General features: G+C 41.4%; 3 protein-coding genes across 4 annotated transcripts in view; 1 reads left to right on the top strand and 2 right to left on the bottom strand.

Annotated features, from left to right (window-relative positions):
- Nucleotides 1-724, bottom strand: part of LOC134182186 (uncharacterized) — a 2529-nt gene extending 1805 nt beyond the window's left edge. The window contains exon 1 of the mRNA XM_062649554.1: nucleotides 182-724. Coding sequence (XP_062505538.1) covers nucleotides 182-621 — 440 coding nt within the window. The 5' untranslated portion in view covers nucleotides 622-724. The remainder of the gene's footprint in view (nucleotides 1-181) is intronic.
- A 31-nt stretch (nucleotides 725-755) lies between these two features.
- Nucleotides 756-5226, top strand: LOC134182185 (zinc finger CW-type PWWP domain protein 1-like). 2 transcript variants are annotated; one of them, XM_062649553.1, is made up of 9 exons: nucleotides 829-905; nucleotides 1988-2087; nucleotides 2145-2639; nucleotides 2800-2923; nucleotides 2991-3066; nucleotides 3238-3345; nucleotides 3411-3485; nucleotides 3538-3625; nucleotides 4810-5226. In XM_062649553.1, exons 2-9 carry the CDS (start codon nucleotides 2057-2059, stop codon nucleotides 5055-5057), a joined length of 1245 nt encoding a protein of 414 aa, XP_062505537.1. In that variant the 5' UTR covers nucleotides 829-905; nucleotides 1988-2056; the 3' UTR covers nucleotides 5058-5226. The 2 variants fall into 2 exon arrangements, with proteins under 2 accessions (XP_062505536.1, XP_062505537.1); XM_062649552.1 differs by lacking the exon at nucleotides 1988-2087 and having other exon boundaries at nucleotides 756-905.
- Nucleotides 5227-5804: 578 nt separating this feature from the next.
- The window catches only part of LOC134182250 (uncharacterized), a 23997-nt gene continuing 14801 nt past the window's right edge, over nucleotides 5805-15000 (bottom strand). Inside the window, exons 14-23 of the mRNA XM_062649635.1 lie at nucleotides 13730-13882; nucleotides 13542-13679; nucleotides 13280-13363; nucleotides 12707-12823; nucleotides 12387-12544; nucleotides 10248-10413; nucleotides 9892-10064; nucleotides 8110-8274; nucleotides 6285-6456; nucleotides 5805-6213 (exon numbers count right to left, since the gene is read on the bottom strand). Of these exons, the coding sequence (XP_062505619.1) occupies nucleotides 6061-6213; nucleotides 6285-6456; nucleotides 8110-8274; nucleotides 9892-10064; nucleotides 10248-10413; nucleotides 12387-12544; nucleotides 12707-12823; nucleotides 13280-13363; nucleotides 13542-13679; nucleotides 13730-13882 (1479 nt within the window). The 3' untranslated portion in view covers nucleotides 5805-6060. The remainder of the gene's footprint in view (nucleotides 6214-6284; nucleotides 6457-8109; nucleotides 8275-9891; nucleotides 10065-10247; nucleotides 10414-12386; nucleotides 12545-12706; nucleotides 12824-13279; nucleotides 13364-13541; nucleotides 13680-13729; nucleotides 13883-15000) is intronic.

Raw genomic sequence — 15000 nt, 5'->3', positions numbered from 1 at the left:
GTCTGTGTCTGTCTGTCTGTGTGTGCGTGTCCGTGTGTGTGTGTGTGTGTGTGTGTGTGTGTGTGTGTGTGTGTGTCTGTGTCTGTGTGTGTGTCTGTGTCTGTGTGTGTGTCTGTGTGTGTGTCTGTGTGTGTGTGTGTGTGTGTGTGTGTGTGTGTGTGTGTGTGTGTGTGTGCCCGACCTGCTTGGCAGCTGTTCACGAGTGATCTGATTATGTGCGCATTTGTCATGTGACACCGCGGCCGAGCACCTCTCCTGTGTGACCGTATGCTCTTCACCACGCAAACACACTCCATACGCCTCACTCTCCTCCTGCACACGCGCAGACTCACTCCGCCATTCGGCGCCCTTCTCATTTCTCTCATGCGCGCTAGACTCATCAGTTCGGTTCTCAGCGACCTCATCACCACGTCGAGCAACGTGTTGCTGTTGCATGCCTACGCTGCGTACAACTGTGCTCATGATAGTATCGTGGATCAGCCGGTCAGCGGCTTGTTCGGTTGCCAGAGGGACGGGAACACCTTCATCGCTCAGCTGCCAGTGAGTGACGGCGTCGGCTGTGAGGCCTGTCCGACGTGCGTAGGAAACAGCGAGGATTAGGAAGACGATGTGAAGCCCCATGAGACGATTACCGCTCGACTTTCGACATTGACGGCTGATACTACGCCCTTTACTTGTCACCCGTATACGTAGTCACGTGACTATTTAAAAATGTGTTACGTCACCTGATGATTGGATCTAGGGAATGACTGTTCTGTCAGAAGATCAGTCAGTTTTACCGAAAAAGAACGACTTTGTTGTCAGCTGTTTGTTTGACAAGTGAGCGTTCTAGCTACTAGTTTTGGGCGAAAGAAGGAAGGAGTCTAGGCAAATGGTGAAGAAGCGTTTTACTGCACCTCTCAGCGGTGAGTTCAACTTTGCTGTCAATGTAAATAAATATTTATCACGTGCTATGAGTTTCTGTGTGGAGTTGGCAAGTTGCTTCCGCCCAGAAACAAATCACTGATGCTGAAACGGTGTCTAGTGTTTGAAATTTCCCGTTTTCGTTCCATTTGCTGTATCGATCACGGGCAGCCGCCTAGCGTACACGTGGCCTCCAGCTCTAGGTGAATAGTTTATCTTGGTTCCAAGTGCTACATTTTGTTGTACGATCTAATTAGCTACTAGCTGCCCACAATCTCCACAGTTTGTCTCGCCAGCCTTCAACACTACTTCCGTGCTAACACTTGGCAACAAGATGGTTAATGTAAAAAATATCTACAGCAAGCATGCAGTGAAAAATGATAAGTAAAGGCAGTCCTAGTCCCTACTACGGTCTCCGGCAAGAAACTAAAATATCTATAGCAGCGTCTGCTACTTTCAGAGCGCAGTTGAGAATCTCTTTGTATCCTCTCCTTAACCGGTGTGTTGGTGTTGGCATGACAATCCTAGGAGCTGTATCATATCAGTGTACAGTATCGACCATATTGGGTGTTCTACCACTGGCATTCGCTGACACTTACATCTTCCGTACTTTCTTGAAGACTATGTTGAGACTGTTCCTTGTGATCCGTCCTAGATTCTTACATGGTATGGTTGTTCTTCTTGTGGTCATGTCATTCATTGGTCCAACAGAAAAGGCCAAAACTAATAAATTCTATCGGTATGTGTGTATAAGTACGGAACACGGTAGTCCTCACTTTCACTTGACATATGTAAACAAAATTAGTAGTGTGGTAGAACTAGAAGAGAGAGGAGTCAAAAAACACGAAGTTGATGTAATTAATTAGGACATTCATTGTTGCCTTGATAGACATAGCAAGAAACGGCGAACTACCGTGTGTTGATATATCGACAGATTTCTATATCTAACATATTATTACTATGTCACTGCATGTGTATATAGTATACCAGCCAAGCCAAGTGGTATTGGGTGTGTATAGAAGACGTCTGGAAAAGATGAACTGCGTGCTCATTCATTATTGACTCTGACATAATTATGTGCTAGCCTCATTTAGATCCCTCCTTGCACCGTTCTAATTGAAATCTGCGGTGGAGCCGACATATACAGCCAACGATGCTTCATATCATAATCAGACATCGTGCATGTATTCAGAGCTCTAAATACCGTCTGTCTATAGCGTAAACGTGCTTGTGTCTTACAGCACCGCAAGTGCAAAAAGATATATCCCTTCAGTCTCTCAACCCAACCAATGACTCTACAGACTACGAATTTCAACTCGCGAGGTCTCCCGGAGAGCAAGGGCCAGATACACCAGAAAGCATCGAGCCTACAACCTCTCCTCTCGCGCTCAAACCTGCAATCTCTCTGATCCCAACAGAAACTGTAACAGACAGTGAGCAACCAGCCGCTTCGGCCAATGCCAGAATGTCTGCAGGTTGTGCTAGGTCTCGGAAGGGAGACAAAGATAGAAAGAGAAAAAACAACAACGAAGACGGTAACAAATCAAAACGCAGAAGGAGCAACCAACCAAAAGCCAACCCCAGCGGTGCTAATGAAAAAACCGCCTTTCAGATTGAAGAAACCGATATGCCAACGTTATGGGTTCAATGCGAAAAATGTGGCAAATGGCGAAGGCTAAATGAAGGGAAGGACCCATTGCAGCTTCCTGAAAAGTGGTACTGTCACATGAACACAGGTATGAAAACAGTCAGTCTCTAGATACTTTATTACATACTAAGCACTTGAATGAAATTGTGCAGTATGGTGTATACCGTACCTATATGTGGCCTGATAGACTAACAGCTTGATGACCATGTGTTCTACACTGTAGTTACTGCTACTTACTATGTGTCTAGATTTAGAACAAAACAATTGCGAAAAACCTCAAATTGAATTCGATCCGGACAACCTCACTGAAAACATCGAGACATCCTTTACACGAGGATCTCTCGTTTGGGCAAAACTAGAACGATTTCCTTGGTAAAATCTGCCAGAGGCGCATCTCAAATTAGTAGGAATGATTTTTGTTTTTTATGGAACTGTAAAGGTGGCCAGGAATAATCGACAATGATCCTGACAGCAATGTGTTCTTCCAGACTATCGACGAATCAACGCCAGAACCGGTAGAGTACCACACGAGTGACATAGCATAGGCGCGCGCGCGTGAGTGCGTGCGTGCGTGTGTGTGTGTGTGTGTGTGTGTGTGTGTGTGTGTGTGTGTCTGTGTGTGTCTGTGTGTGTCTGTGTGTGTGTGTGTGTCTGTGTGTGTGTCCATTGATCAAACAAAATTCTAGTTTGAGTACCACGTGACGTTTATCGAGGAGAGAGCGTCAAGAGCGTGGGTACCGTTCTGGGATCTGCGTCAATTCAACGATCAAGACGTCGCGACGTCGCAAGGAGCGGTAATTCTTATGCAGTACAGACCCATGCACACATGCATACCAACCACTCTATATCTTCCCTCCAGGTTCCCAACCAATATCGGAGAAGTATAGAAAGATCAGTCAGAACGGCGTCCGAGCTCGCCAAGTTGTCACTCAAAGTAAGGATCACTGCGACCACTACATGCGTACTTACCAAACAATTTCGTATAGAATCGGATAGAGCAGTACTCGTTTAACAACCGCTACAATCCGAGAAGAGATTTGATTCTACAACTTCAAATGTTAGAACAAACAGACGGTAAGCATTTCGTATGTTGGCTAAGTTAAGAGTATATGCTCCTGATACACGCACCATTCACACACTACACTACTTTTTGTATCTCTGGCCTGTGCATCCCTATACGTATAGCATATAGGGAAAAGCTTTAGGGGCTAAAGCACTCACAAAAATTGTCTTACAAGTGTGGATGGTTGTATTTTATATTTGGACCCTCACTGTTGCATGCGGCTCGTTTACCGTGTATTGTCTATCACTATAGTATGTGCCACAGTAGCCAATTCATAGATGGCGGCGTTGGACGTACGGGGATGCTCATCATGCTGGGGGTGTGGCCCTTTCAGACGACTCGAGACGTTTACAATTTCTGACCCAATCAAAAACTACCGTTACCACAAAACGCATGCAGTGGTGCATGCATGTATACGTAGTCATGGTATGAAGTCTGGTAGAGCAAGGAAAGTTCTAACAGCAACAAACTCTTTCACATTCTGTTTAACTGGTTCAAAAATTAATTTAGATAAACAACTCTAGGCCACGCCCAAGAGCGTGTCCGCACTAGCCGACTAAACTTGTTTAAGTTGTTTAGAAATCTCAACATGTTTAGAATTAGCGTGTCTGCATTAGCACTAACACATGTTCAGTTGGCAGCTAAGTTAGACAACTTCAGCTAAACCTAAAGTTCAGAGGTAGTCTAGTTTAAGTTCAGGCCTGCTTGTTCAAGTTACGCTCTTATGAGACATTCTGAAAAGAAAGCGCCTCAGGCAGTCCGAGGAAAGAAAGAGAGAGAGAGAGATGCTACAATGTATATTAGAGGACACCACGGTTAGCTAGCAGGTCCAGTACGCGAGAATTTAAAGCCGAGTGCGGACGCCCTCAAATAAACAGATAGATTTTAATTAATTAAACAAGTTTTATTCTAAACTAGAGTTTAGATCAGATCTAGTGCGGACACAGTCTTAATCTTCGAGGGCGATTACTCACTTCTCTAGCGACGCTGCTGCCAAAACGTTTCAAGAGCCAGAAAGCTAAGGATAAACCTACACACCTGTATGTGTTCCCTTTGTATATTGGCGTCTTAGTGTTAAATTAATAGTATTGCATGGAATAAGCGCGTCTCAAACGATCATTGATATTTGATAAACACATTGTGCTCCCTTCAATCTGATCCTAGATCCGTGCATGTATCGTTTCTGTAATTCTAGATCGTGACAGTGACACCAGTCCAGAATGGAAGTGCTCCGACGTTGCCACCGAGACCGAGGACGCGGACGACGAGCGAGAAGAGAACGCAGACGAGCACACAAAGCGAAACAAAGTAAAGCGCAAACCTCCTCCAAAAGGCAAGAACGCGACAAGCAAAGATACGGAATCGAAGAGCAAGAAGAAGAAGAAAAAAACGAAGCGTCCCGCACAAACAGCAGACGTTGACGACAATGAGAAAGATCAGTAGCTCAAGAGCATGCACCGTCACAATGCCAAACCTGTTGAGTATATCTGCGCATGTTAGAGGTATAGAGTGGCAGACCGAGATGAGTTGCACGACCGTCTATAGTGAACGATTCTGTGTATAGGTACAGAGTTACTGCAGATATGTGTTGTAATCATGCAGTCTTATCTATTGCCACATTATAAATCCGTTGTGTGTGTGTGTGTGTGTGTGTGTGTGTGTGTGTGTGTGTGTGTGTGCATGTGTGTGTTCGTCATACGAATCGCGTCGACGTGCATGCATAGCTACTCTTGTTGTTGAGTGATTCTTGGACATTATATAAGGCAGTGATAACAGGGAAGACGCTTGTGCCCTCGCTTCGATCGACAGTGACCGCACTGTTAGCGACATGCCGGTGTTCCTGCCTGTGCGACAAACTTTCTCGTCAATATCAATTAACTTTTGAAAGCCAGAGAACAATCATGTCATTATGCTGCCCCAACAACATGCACTAATTTGTGTAAACTTGTTACTTGGTCTGTCTTTACCACTTTCACTTTGAACTACATGAGACAATAGTCGGCACCTGTACCCCGTCAAGACCCGGATATATCTACGCCAATGCCTGCGGAACAAACAGGCAACCCTCGGGTAGATTCAAATTCACAGAAAATGATAGATAACAGACCGCCTTCATCTATCATTCTAAACAGAAGTAGGAAAGCGTGCAGTATTGGAACCGACAAACGTATCGCGTTGCATGAAAACCAATAACCAAATATATTCTATTTTACTATCGTCGCTAAGAAAGCTTATCTATCACAACACAAGTACATGTATGATACCTAGCCGTCGTAAACGGGCTACGCTAGTCTCCACTCCATATAAACAAAATCAACTCAAAAACAAGGTCACATTTTATCACCAAGTCATCCCTGTATCCTAACAGCAACTCAGTCTATACACTACCCTACACCTCGGACACCTACCACGTGTGTACTTGTACTGTGCATGTGTATGCCACCGTCTACCTGTCTGACGGGTCGTGCGGCATGCCGAGAGTCGACGAGAAGGGCGAAAATTTATAAGGCGACGACGTGCGCAACGGTCCCTTCGTGTCGGAGAGAAATCCGTTCTGTGTCGAACTCTTACGCGAAGACACGAGACTGTGGAGCGACATCTAATACAAAAACCGGCTTGATAGAAATGCGTATTATATAAGAAACCGGTCACGATGTTTGTTAGACGTACGTCTGGACTGCTGGTGTCGCGTAGGAGGCTTTCCATTCTCGCTTTGTCTTTGAGAACTCGCTGAAGTCTGTCTTGTAGAGCCGTGTTCTCCTGTTCGAGTCGCACGACGTGTACCTCGAGCTGTCTCGCGTTGTGAGCCTTTTCACGCTCCCTGTCTTCGACAGCGGCAAGTCTAGAAAGTCATGAATGAATGTTAACCCTCTAGTACCGGTCAATAGCGTGCACTAGAAGAGTTAAGAAATCTGACTGGTACAGTACCGTAACAGTCCCGGATAATCAAGAATCAGTACAGTACCGGTACTAGTCTCTTGCACAGCCCATCTTAACGCGCGCGCGAGGAGCGAGGAGCGCGTTAAGAGGAGCTGTGCAAGAGACTATACCGGTACCTGCATATCAGACTGTCAGTCACGTGTGTTCAACTGTTCAAACTGTCAGTCAGTGGTGTCCACTTGTTGATGCGTCGCAAAGTTTGGCCAAAACAACGAGTAACCAACCATTGAAGAAGCACTAGAGTGCAAACCCCTGGCTGCTATGCAGCTTGAATGTAACTAATCAGATAATAAAAATTAGTTTTATTATTTATTTGGTCACGTGTTATGACGGACCAAGTCGTACATCACGTGACCGGACGGTGTTACTGTACGTACCTTAGCGTTTCACGCCTCCGAAAACAAAAATTTGGCAACAGTCACTTCAAATTCTACAGATCATCATGATTCCCATATTTTGGTGTAACTTCTGTCCGTAACCTTTCCGGTCATTTAATTTTTAAATTTTAATTTTCATTTTTCAAATTTTTTTGACTCACGTTTCATTTTTTTGTAGGCATTTCATTGGAGACATGGATTAGTGAGACAAATTTGTAAACAAGAACAAATAAATATATATATATATATATATATATATATATATATATATATATATATATATATATATATATATATATCTATTATTAAATATATTAATTTACATTTCTGTCTAGGTATAGATGATTAAATACATTATTTATAAGTATTAAATATATTATTTATAAGTATTAAATACATTATTTATAAGTATTAAATATATTATTTATAAGTATTATATATATATTATTTATAAGTGTTATATAACTATACTTATAAATAATTAACTATATTATATATAAGTATATAGATGATTAGATATATTAATATATTTAATCACATAAATCTATAGCTAAACCAAAAGTTGTGGCAATCGCGTGCTGGTAAAAGTCCATTTTCCAAAACTGGTCAGCCCATATGCAACCCCCTACTACACCCCTGCCTCACTCTTCAACAATTGATCACGAATGCTGATGACAATTTCTCAGAATCAACACTTGCAATTGTGGACATTGATTAGTACGGACAAATTTGTAAACAAGAACGAATCCACATTTCACTGAACTCGCTTAGTATGCAACAAAATTGCGTTGATTTTTTATTGAATTTCTCATATTTAGTTTGTTGATCACGTGACTATTTGAACCTCAGGAGTTGCAAGATCAAAGTTAATTTGGCACCCAATTCTCTCTCTGTCACCAAAATTCAGTCATTATTTCAATTTTGGCAACACAAAGTTTACTAAACTTGAAAATAGAAAAATTAAAAATTAAAATTAAAAATTAAAAATTAAAATTTGAAATTTAAATGGCTGGAAGGGTCGGCCAGTGATCACGTGACTGAACACCCTGTGTCTGTAATTTCGAGTGTCTGTTTACATCAGTCTTTCTTTTCTCGTTGTGTGTCACCAGTTGGCACATTTCAAAATCTGAATTCGTTTAAGGTTCTCATAGTTATCAGGCTGCCTTATGTTTGCTTACGTTTCGACTAATTGTTGTTTCTCACGGAGCAGCTGGCGGTGCATCTCCTCAGCTCGCGATCGCCATTCATTCTCTTTGATCAGACGTCGGGTTGCTGAGTCGAGCTCGTCCTGTAATGACACTACGCTCGATTCCAGTGAGCGCCTCTCCCTCTCGTGCTTCTCTCTAGAATTTAGAGACACTAGATTGAATAGAAGTAGAGAATTCGTGCAGTTTTGTTGACTATGGTATGTCTGACTATCTCTATACTTGACTGTCAAATTGTCAGTACAAAAACAACAAAATCTGAAAATAAACGAAACCCTTCTGTCTGTCTGTCTATCTGTCTGTCTGTCTGTCTGTCTGTCTTTCTATCTGTCTGTCTATCTGTCTGTCTGTCTTTCTATCTGTCTGTCTATCTGTCTGTCTGTCTGTCTACCTGTCTACTCTGTCTGTCAATGATGATATATTTGGAACATTGAAGTCTACTTCAACAATCATCTAGCTCGTAACTAAGAGACCTGTCTGTCTGTCAGTCTGTCTACTCTGTCCGTCTGTCTGGCTACTCTGTCCGTCTGTCTGGCTACTCTGTCTGACTGTCTGTCTGTCTCTCAGTCTGTCTGTCTACTCTGTCTGTCTGTCTACTCTGTCTGTCTGTCTACTCTGTCCATCTGTATATGCTGTCTGTCTGTCTGTCTACTCTGTCTGTCTGACTGTCTGTCTGTCTGACATTCAAAGTCAAGTCCCTTAGTTAATGACTTTGCTGTTTGCAAGGACTGGTTTGTATTTAAAAAAATCCTAGCGTACGTACAAGTAGAATCTGTATGAGAATAAATTAACTATCTGTATGTCTGTATGTCTGTCTGTCTAGTCTGTCTGTCTGTCTGTCTGTCTGACTATCTGTCTGTCTGTCTGTCACTGATGATATATTTGGAACATTAAAGTCTACTTTAACAATCAGTTAGCTCATAACTAAGAGGTCTGTCTTTCTGTCTGTCTGTCTGTCTGTCTGTCTGTCAATCATATTTATTCGAACTTTTATCTATCATACGTTTCCGCAATGCAAATAACTATTTATGCCGTCCAACTATCAGTGTTCATGAACTAAACTAAACTCAAAACTAAACTATTAACTCTAAAAACTCTGAAAGCAGCTGTAGTACATGCAAAGCCCTCAGCGCCAGCTAGTGGTTAAAGCACTGAGTGGCATAAAGTTACTTCTGTTGTCTCCAGTCAATGAAGATGACTTCTTAGAGATGACGTTTGCACTGTACTTTTGGAGTTGGACTGAAAAGCGTTTGGGGTTCAGAAGTCGATAAGCTCCGTTGCATTTAGTCTTCCGAATTCATCTTATGATTTCTTTGCTACTTTAAAGGATTTTAATCTATCAATCCCCATGCTCCAAAGTGTTCCATTACTAATGGAACTGCACAAACAATTGAACCTCCTGGTAATTGTTGTTTGTTGTATTTTGCTTTCTTCTTGTCTGCTTTAGCTCTTCTCTGCAGTGGCAGCATCTGTCTGTCTTTGTCTGTCTGTCTGCCTCTTTGTCTGTCTGTTTCTTTGTCTGTCTGTCTCTTTGTCTGTCTGTCTGTCTCTTTGTCTGTCTGTCTTTCTGTCTGTCTCTTTGTCTGTCTGTCTGTCTGTCTGTCTGTCTGTCAATCACATGTCTGTCTGTCTGTCTATCTGTCTGTCTGTCAGTCGGTCTCTTTGTCTGTTTGTCTGTCTATCACATAATTCACATCCATAGAAAGCAACCCTGCCAGCTTGCCCATCAATGTCTCTTATTCTAAAGTTGAATACCTTGCTGATATATACTTCTCACTTCTGCGCCTCTTGCCCTCAAAGTAACGTTGCCCTTGAAGATCCACTTCTTCACTCAACAAAGCCAGCTCTGTCTTTTGCACTTCAGACTGACTGAAGAGAGCAGTTATTTCTTCTCGAATGGACGTGTTAGCAGCCTCACTCTGTCTATACTAAAATCAAACACACACACGATAAGTTTGAAACACTGAAGTCTGTGTGTGTGTGTGTGTGTGTGTGTGTGTGTGTGTGTGTGTGTGTGTGTGTGTGTGTGTGTGTGTGTGTGTGTGTGTGTGTGTGTGTCAACATCTATTCAAGTTGTCAGTATTCGTCACCTTTATCTCTACGAGTTTTACCTTTTCCTGCAGTCGCTTGTACTTCTGCTTTTGCGTAGTCAAACTCGACTCAAGTTCCGACACACGATGCTGCAATAGCTGCAACGTGCTACGACTGCTGACGTCATTCTCCTGTGCACAGTCCAATTTCGCTCTCAAATCGCTGGCAATCTGTTGCGACTGAGCTCTAGAACCAACCAAATAAAAACACAAGAGTGACAAATGTATTCTGTAACTTGAAAATTATTTCGATAACTTGAAAAAAAGAGATAAATATATTGAGTGACTGTCTTGGTGCACATACAGTGTACGTATAGCAAACTACATCAATACATGCATACAGGCAGAGAGACAGACAGACAGACAACAATGAAAGAGACATTCAGAACATCATTCATTAGAATTTTAGTAGTATTCAATCCGTATGTCTCAGCAGATGGACATTTAGCTTAGCAGTTTTACCTACAGTGTTCTTGTAAAATTTTGCTTTTTGTGTTCAATAGTGAAATAAGACAGACAGACAGACAGACAGACAGACAGACAGTGACAGACAAATGGACAGAAAGACTGACAGACAGATTGAGCTGTCAAAACATTTTGCAGCTTCAGAACCTCAGATTGATGTTTAGCTATCCTCAAAAGTCCTGAAAATTCTGCAGCCCACATTCTTCATAAATGTTTAGATCCTGATCAATCAATGAGTGATATATCGTCTAATACTAAGCGACAGCAGCATCATCTGATAGATAAGGTCATGAAAGCTCAAGTCAATATTCTATTGGATAAAGAATCTGGAAAGGATTCAGCACGACTACATTCCTTGCAAGGAAAAGGTGCAAGCTCATGGCTAAATGCTATTCCATCAACCCAGAATCTCACAATCTTACCTGGAAAGTTCGCTTGGCGGCATTCATGAGGTTGAGGATGGCAATGCCCTTGCCCTTGTTGGCAGATAAGTGCGAATGTGAATGTAGAAAACTATCAATAGAGAAGGGTATCATCTGTTGACTTGTAGAGTTGGAGGTGGACCAGAGTGGTCTCACAACCGTATGGTTTCTTTATGGGCAGATTGTCTTCACCAGCTACATGCACCGTACTATATTGAGCCTAAAGATCGTTACGCCACTTCCAGTAGAAGGCCAGACATCTACGTGGCTGAATCATTCTGCCTGCCAGCAGCAGAATTAGATATTGCATGCTCTATCACATCCATTCGGTAAAGATATCCTACCTAGAGCTGCTTATACTGTTGGGGCTGCGGCATCCAGAAGAGAAAAGATTAAACACACAAAGTATGACTCCCAACTGCTACCAGGAAGGTATGCACCAACAGCAATCCCTTTGGTATTTGAACATTATGGCAGATGGGGTGATAAGGCTCAACAGTTTTCAACAAATCTGTTTCTCTCATGTCTTATGATGAGGATGATTGTCAGAATGCATCCAATTTACAAAATATTGGAGACAACATTTATCAGTTCAGTTACAACAATGTAATGCTAGAGTGATTTCCAGGAAGACATCCCACTTACTGGAACATACAAGGAAAGTCAAGAGAATGAACAATATACACAATTACTAATGTGCTTTACTGTACAGCCCTATATAAGGCTGGTTTCTGTAGAGTTTTAGTTTGGTAGAGATTTTGTATTGGGACAGTAGAGTTGCTTAGTTGTGTTGAATGTAGATTTCAATGTTGAAAATATATGTATGGGACAGACAGACAGACAAACAGACAGACAGACAGACAGACATTCAACATTTGACTATAGGTCCCTTTCCTCTAGTCATAATGTGTATGTGTATTTAGTGCATATATAGTGTGCATTGTAGTTTTAACCAGTTTTCACGTATGTACTAGATGTAATGGACACGTAGATTAGCTATTGCTTTGGTGCCACAGTTCATTACAAAAAATATATGTATTGACAGACAGACAGACAGACAAACAGATTATTTCATTCGAACGCTTAATCTACCAATAACAAGCACTAACTTTATGCAAAACAATAACAATCAATGGACAAAATGTTGAATGTCTCTATCATATGTAAAGTCATCAAAGTTGTACTTAGACAACTTTGACAACTTCTTAAAAATCATTCGAACAGACAGACAGACAGACAGACAGACAGACAAACTAAGTCAACCCAAGTTCACCTTTCCAGCTGTTCATGCTGTAGTTGTGATCTCAGCATCTCAACTTGTTCGCGCTGAGTGCCATAGTCATCCTTCGTTGCAGCCATACTCTGAACCTCATGCTGAAGATCATCTCTAGTCGTAACAGCTTGCGATAGTTCAGACATCAACTCATTGATCTACGTAAGCCAAGAAAAGCAATTAATTAAATAATTAATATTAATTACTAATTAGTTATTAATTAATTAATTATTAATATTAACTATTATTAATTAATTAGTGTTAATTCATAATTAATTAATACAATGAGTTAATGAGATCATGTGTCTGTTGTTATGTACTTTCTCTTCGGCTTGAGAGAGACTGCTTTGAGCTTTGTCCCTATCACCCTTGGCAGCCTCGTGATTGACTCTCTCTTCATCCAACTCGGCAGTCAGCTGCCTACATTCTTCACTTTTCTGTGAACAGAAAGAGCAGCATACATATTCAAGTCTAGAGACACATGCACACACATCACACATAAACAAACAAACATAAACAAACCAAACTGTAAATAAACACAACAAATAAAAGAAAACAAAAATAACCAACTAAACAAATACAGACACAAACAAAAATGTAAACAACAAAACGTAAACAAGCTACACAACAAATGTAAACAAAGATTAAAAACAAAAAACAAAATAATGAACCAAACCAATACATATACAACAGACACATACAAACAAAGAAACACATGCAAAACAAACAAATAAAAACAAATGCATACATAAACATACACAAACAAACACAATAAATCACTAACACAAAAGCCGTAAACAATGCACACACACACACACACACACACACACACACACACACACACACACACACACACACACACACACACAATAACAAACTGTGATGCATCCAACCCTTTCAAGGTTGCTTTTCAGCGATTTGTTTGCGACGTCAAGACCAGTAATCTGTTCTACCTGCTCTTGTAATTGAGTCAAGAACTACAAAACACACCACAAAGTCCAATTGACGACAGACAACAAACTCACATGTAAAGACACACACGCATGCACGCACGCACGCACGCACACACGCACGCACGCACGCACGCACACACACACACACACACACACACACACACCACTTTTCAGTGTGGCCTTATCGTATTTTAAACCCTACCCTTTCCATGTCGCCATCTCTCTTTGTACTCACAAGTTCCAGATCGTGTGTCTTTGTCCTCTCTTCGAAAAGTGAAGCATCAAGAGTCGAAACGGTTTCTCTCAATGACATCAGCTCCTTTGTGGCCTTGTCCAACTCCTACAAATATTGCCATGACAACAACAACTGTGTTGAAAAATACCTCTTACTCTCTTTTGGAGTGCCAAAGATTCGTGAAGTTGCTTTGCCTCGTCGACAGAGATTTTCAGTTGGTTTGTGATTCGGGTGTTCTCCGATGTCAATTGACATTTCTGTCTGTTCCACTCGTCTTCCATCTCCTGTGAGTTTGTCTCGTACGTCGCCTGCACGTTCAAACAATCTCAAACCATACGCAATGGTACAAAACAAAAAGCAAAGAAAATAGACATTCAAGTTATCAGGAAAGGATCCATGCTAACAAATAAAACGAAACAGATGAGACAATAATGAGTAGAGACATAACTAAAATATTGATATCAATGACAACTACTCTAAATCAAGTAAATTTCACACACACACACACACACACACACACACACACACACACACACACACACACACACACACACACACACACACACACACACACACACACAAGCATTTGAACGTACCCACTGTAAGCCAAAAAAATTTTAAATTGAGAAATTATTTTTTCGAAAGATATTTAATTTTGAAACATGCTAGAAACGTATGCTCAAGACAGATTAAACTAAGTTAACTACTCATGGTAAGAATGATGTAGTTAAAAGGGCACAGCTCCTACACATGCACCACTGGTACGTATTCAAGCTGTGCCACTGAGGTGACACAATAAAGCCAAATGTCCAAACATTTCCGTCATCACCCCCTAACTTGTCCAGCTGCACTGAAACCATCGAATGGCAAAGTGCAGGATCCGGACAATAAATGTGGACAGGATCTTCGGAGATACTCGAACGATCTTGATGTGCCTGTGACCTTTAGTTTTCGCTGAGACATAACAAAGGCAGGTTTCAAAGACCAAATGAACGGCTCTCCAAAAGATGTAGTGAGAGACTGAGAATACAGGATTTTAAAAACAATGGAAGATACTCTATTACTACAGGAGATCCCTTGTGCCGTATTTCCACGAATAGTGCCCCATGGGATGCTATTTTTCATAGGTCTAAAACATGGGGCATTATTATTTTTACAAGCAGAGATTCGTTGCATTTTTCATGTGCATACCATCACATTACACATACAAACTCAGGGCCAGATCCAGAGAGGGGTTAGGGGGGTTGTAACCCCTCTTTTCCAATAGGCTTGGTTCAGTAATTTCATATAATTTCATTAGAAAAGACAAAATTCGAAATGCTATAAATAGCTGCTAACGGTGAACCTCTCTTTCAAAAATTCCTGGATCCGACGCTGATTAGCTACCTAATGTATCTTACAGTTACATCCCCTAGCTACTTTCACT

This window comes from Corticium candelabrum, chromosome 7 (genome assembly GCF_963422355.1).
Source record: "Corticium candelabrum chromosome 7, ooCorCand1.1, whole genome shotgun sequence".
Taxonomy (NCBI): domain Eukaryota; kingdom Metazoa; phylum Porifera; class Homoscleromorpha; order Homosclerophorida; family Plakinidae; genus Corticium; species Corticium candelabrum.
The sequence above is the reverse complement of the archived record's forward strand: the minus strand, read 5'-3'. Positions and strand labels throughout refer to the sequence as shown.

Bases quoted from the DNA above. Each gene is read 5' to 3' on its own strand.
- LOC134182185 (XM_062649552.1), top strand. From the start codon at position 872: ATGGTGAAGAAGCGTTTTACTGCACCTCTCAGCG. The intron at 906-2,144 runs GTGAGTTCAACT...TGTGTCTTACAG, and splicing joins TTTTACTGCACCTCTCAGCG to CACCGCAAGTGCAAAAAGAT. The intron at 2,640-2,799 runs GTATGAAAACAG...CTATGTGTCTAG, and splicing joins GTACTGTCACATGAACACAG to ATTTAGAACAAAACAATTGC.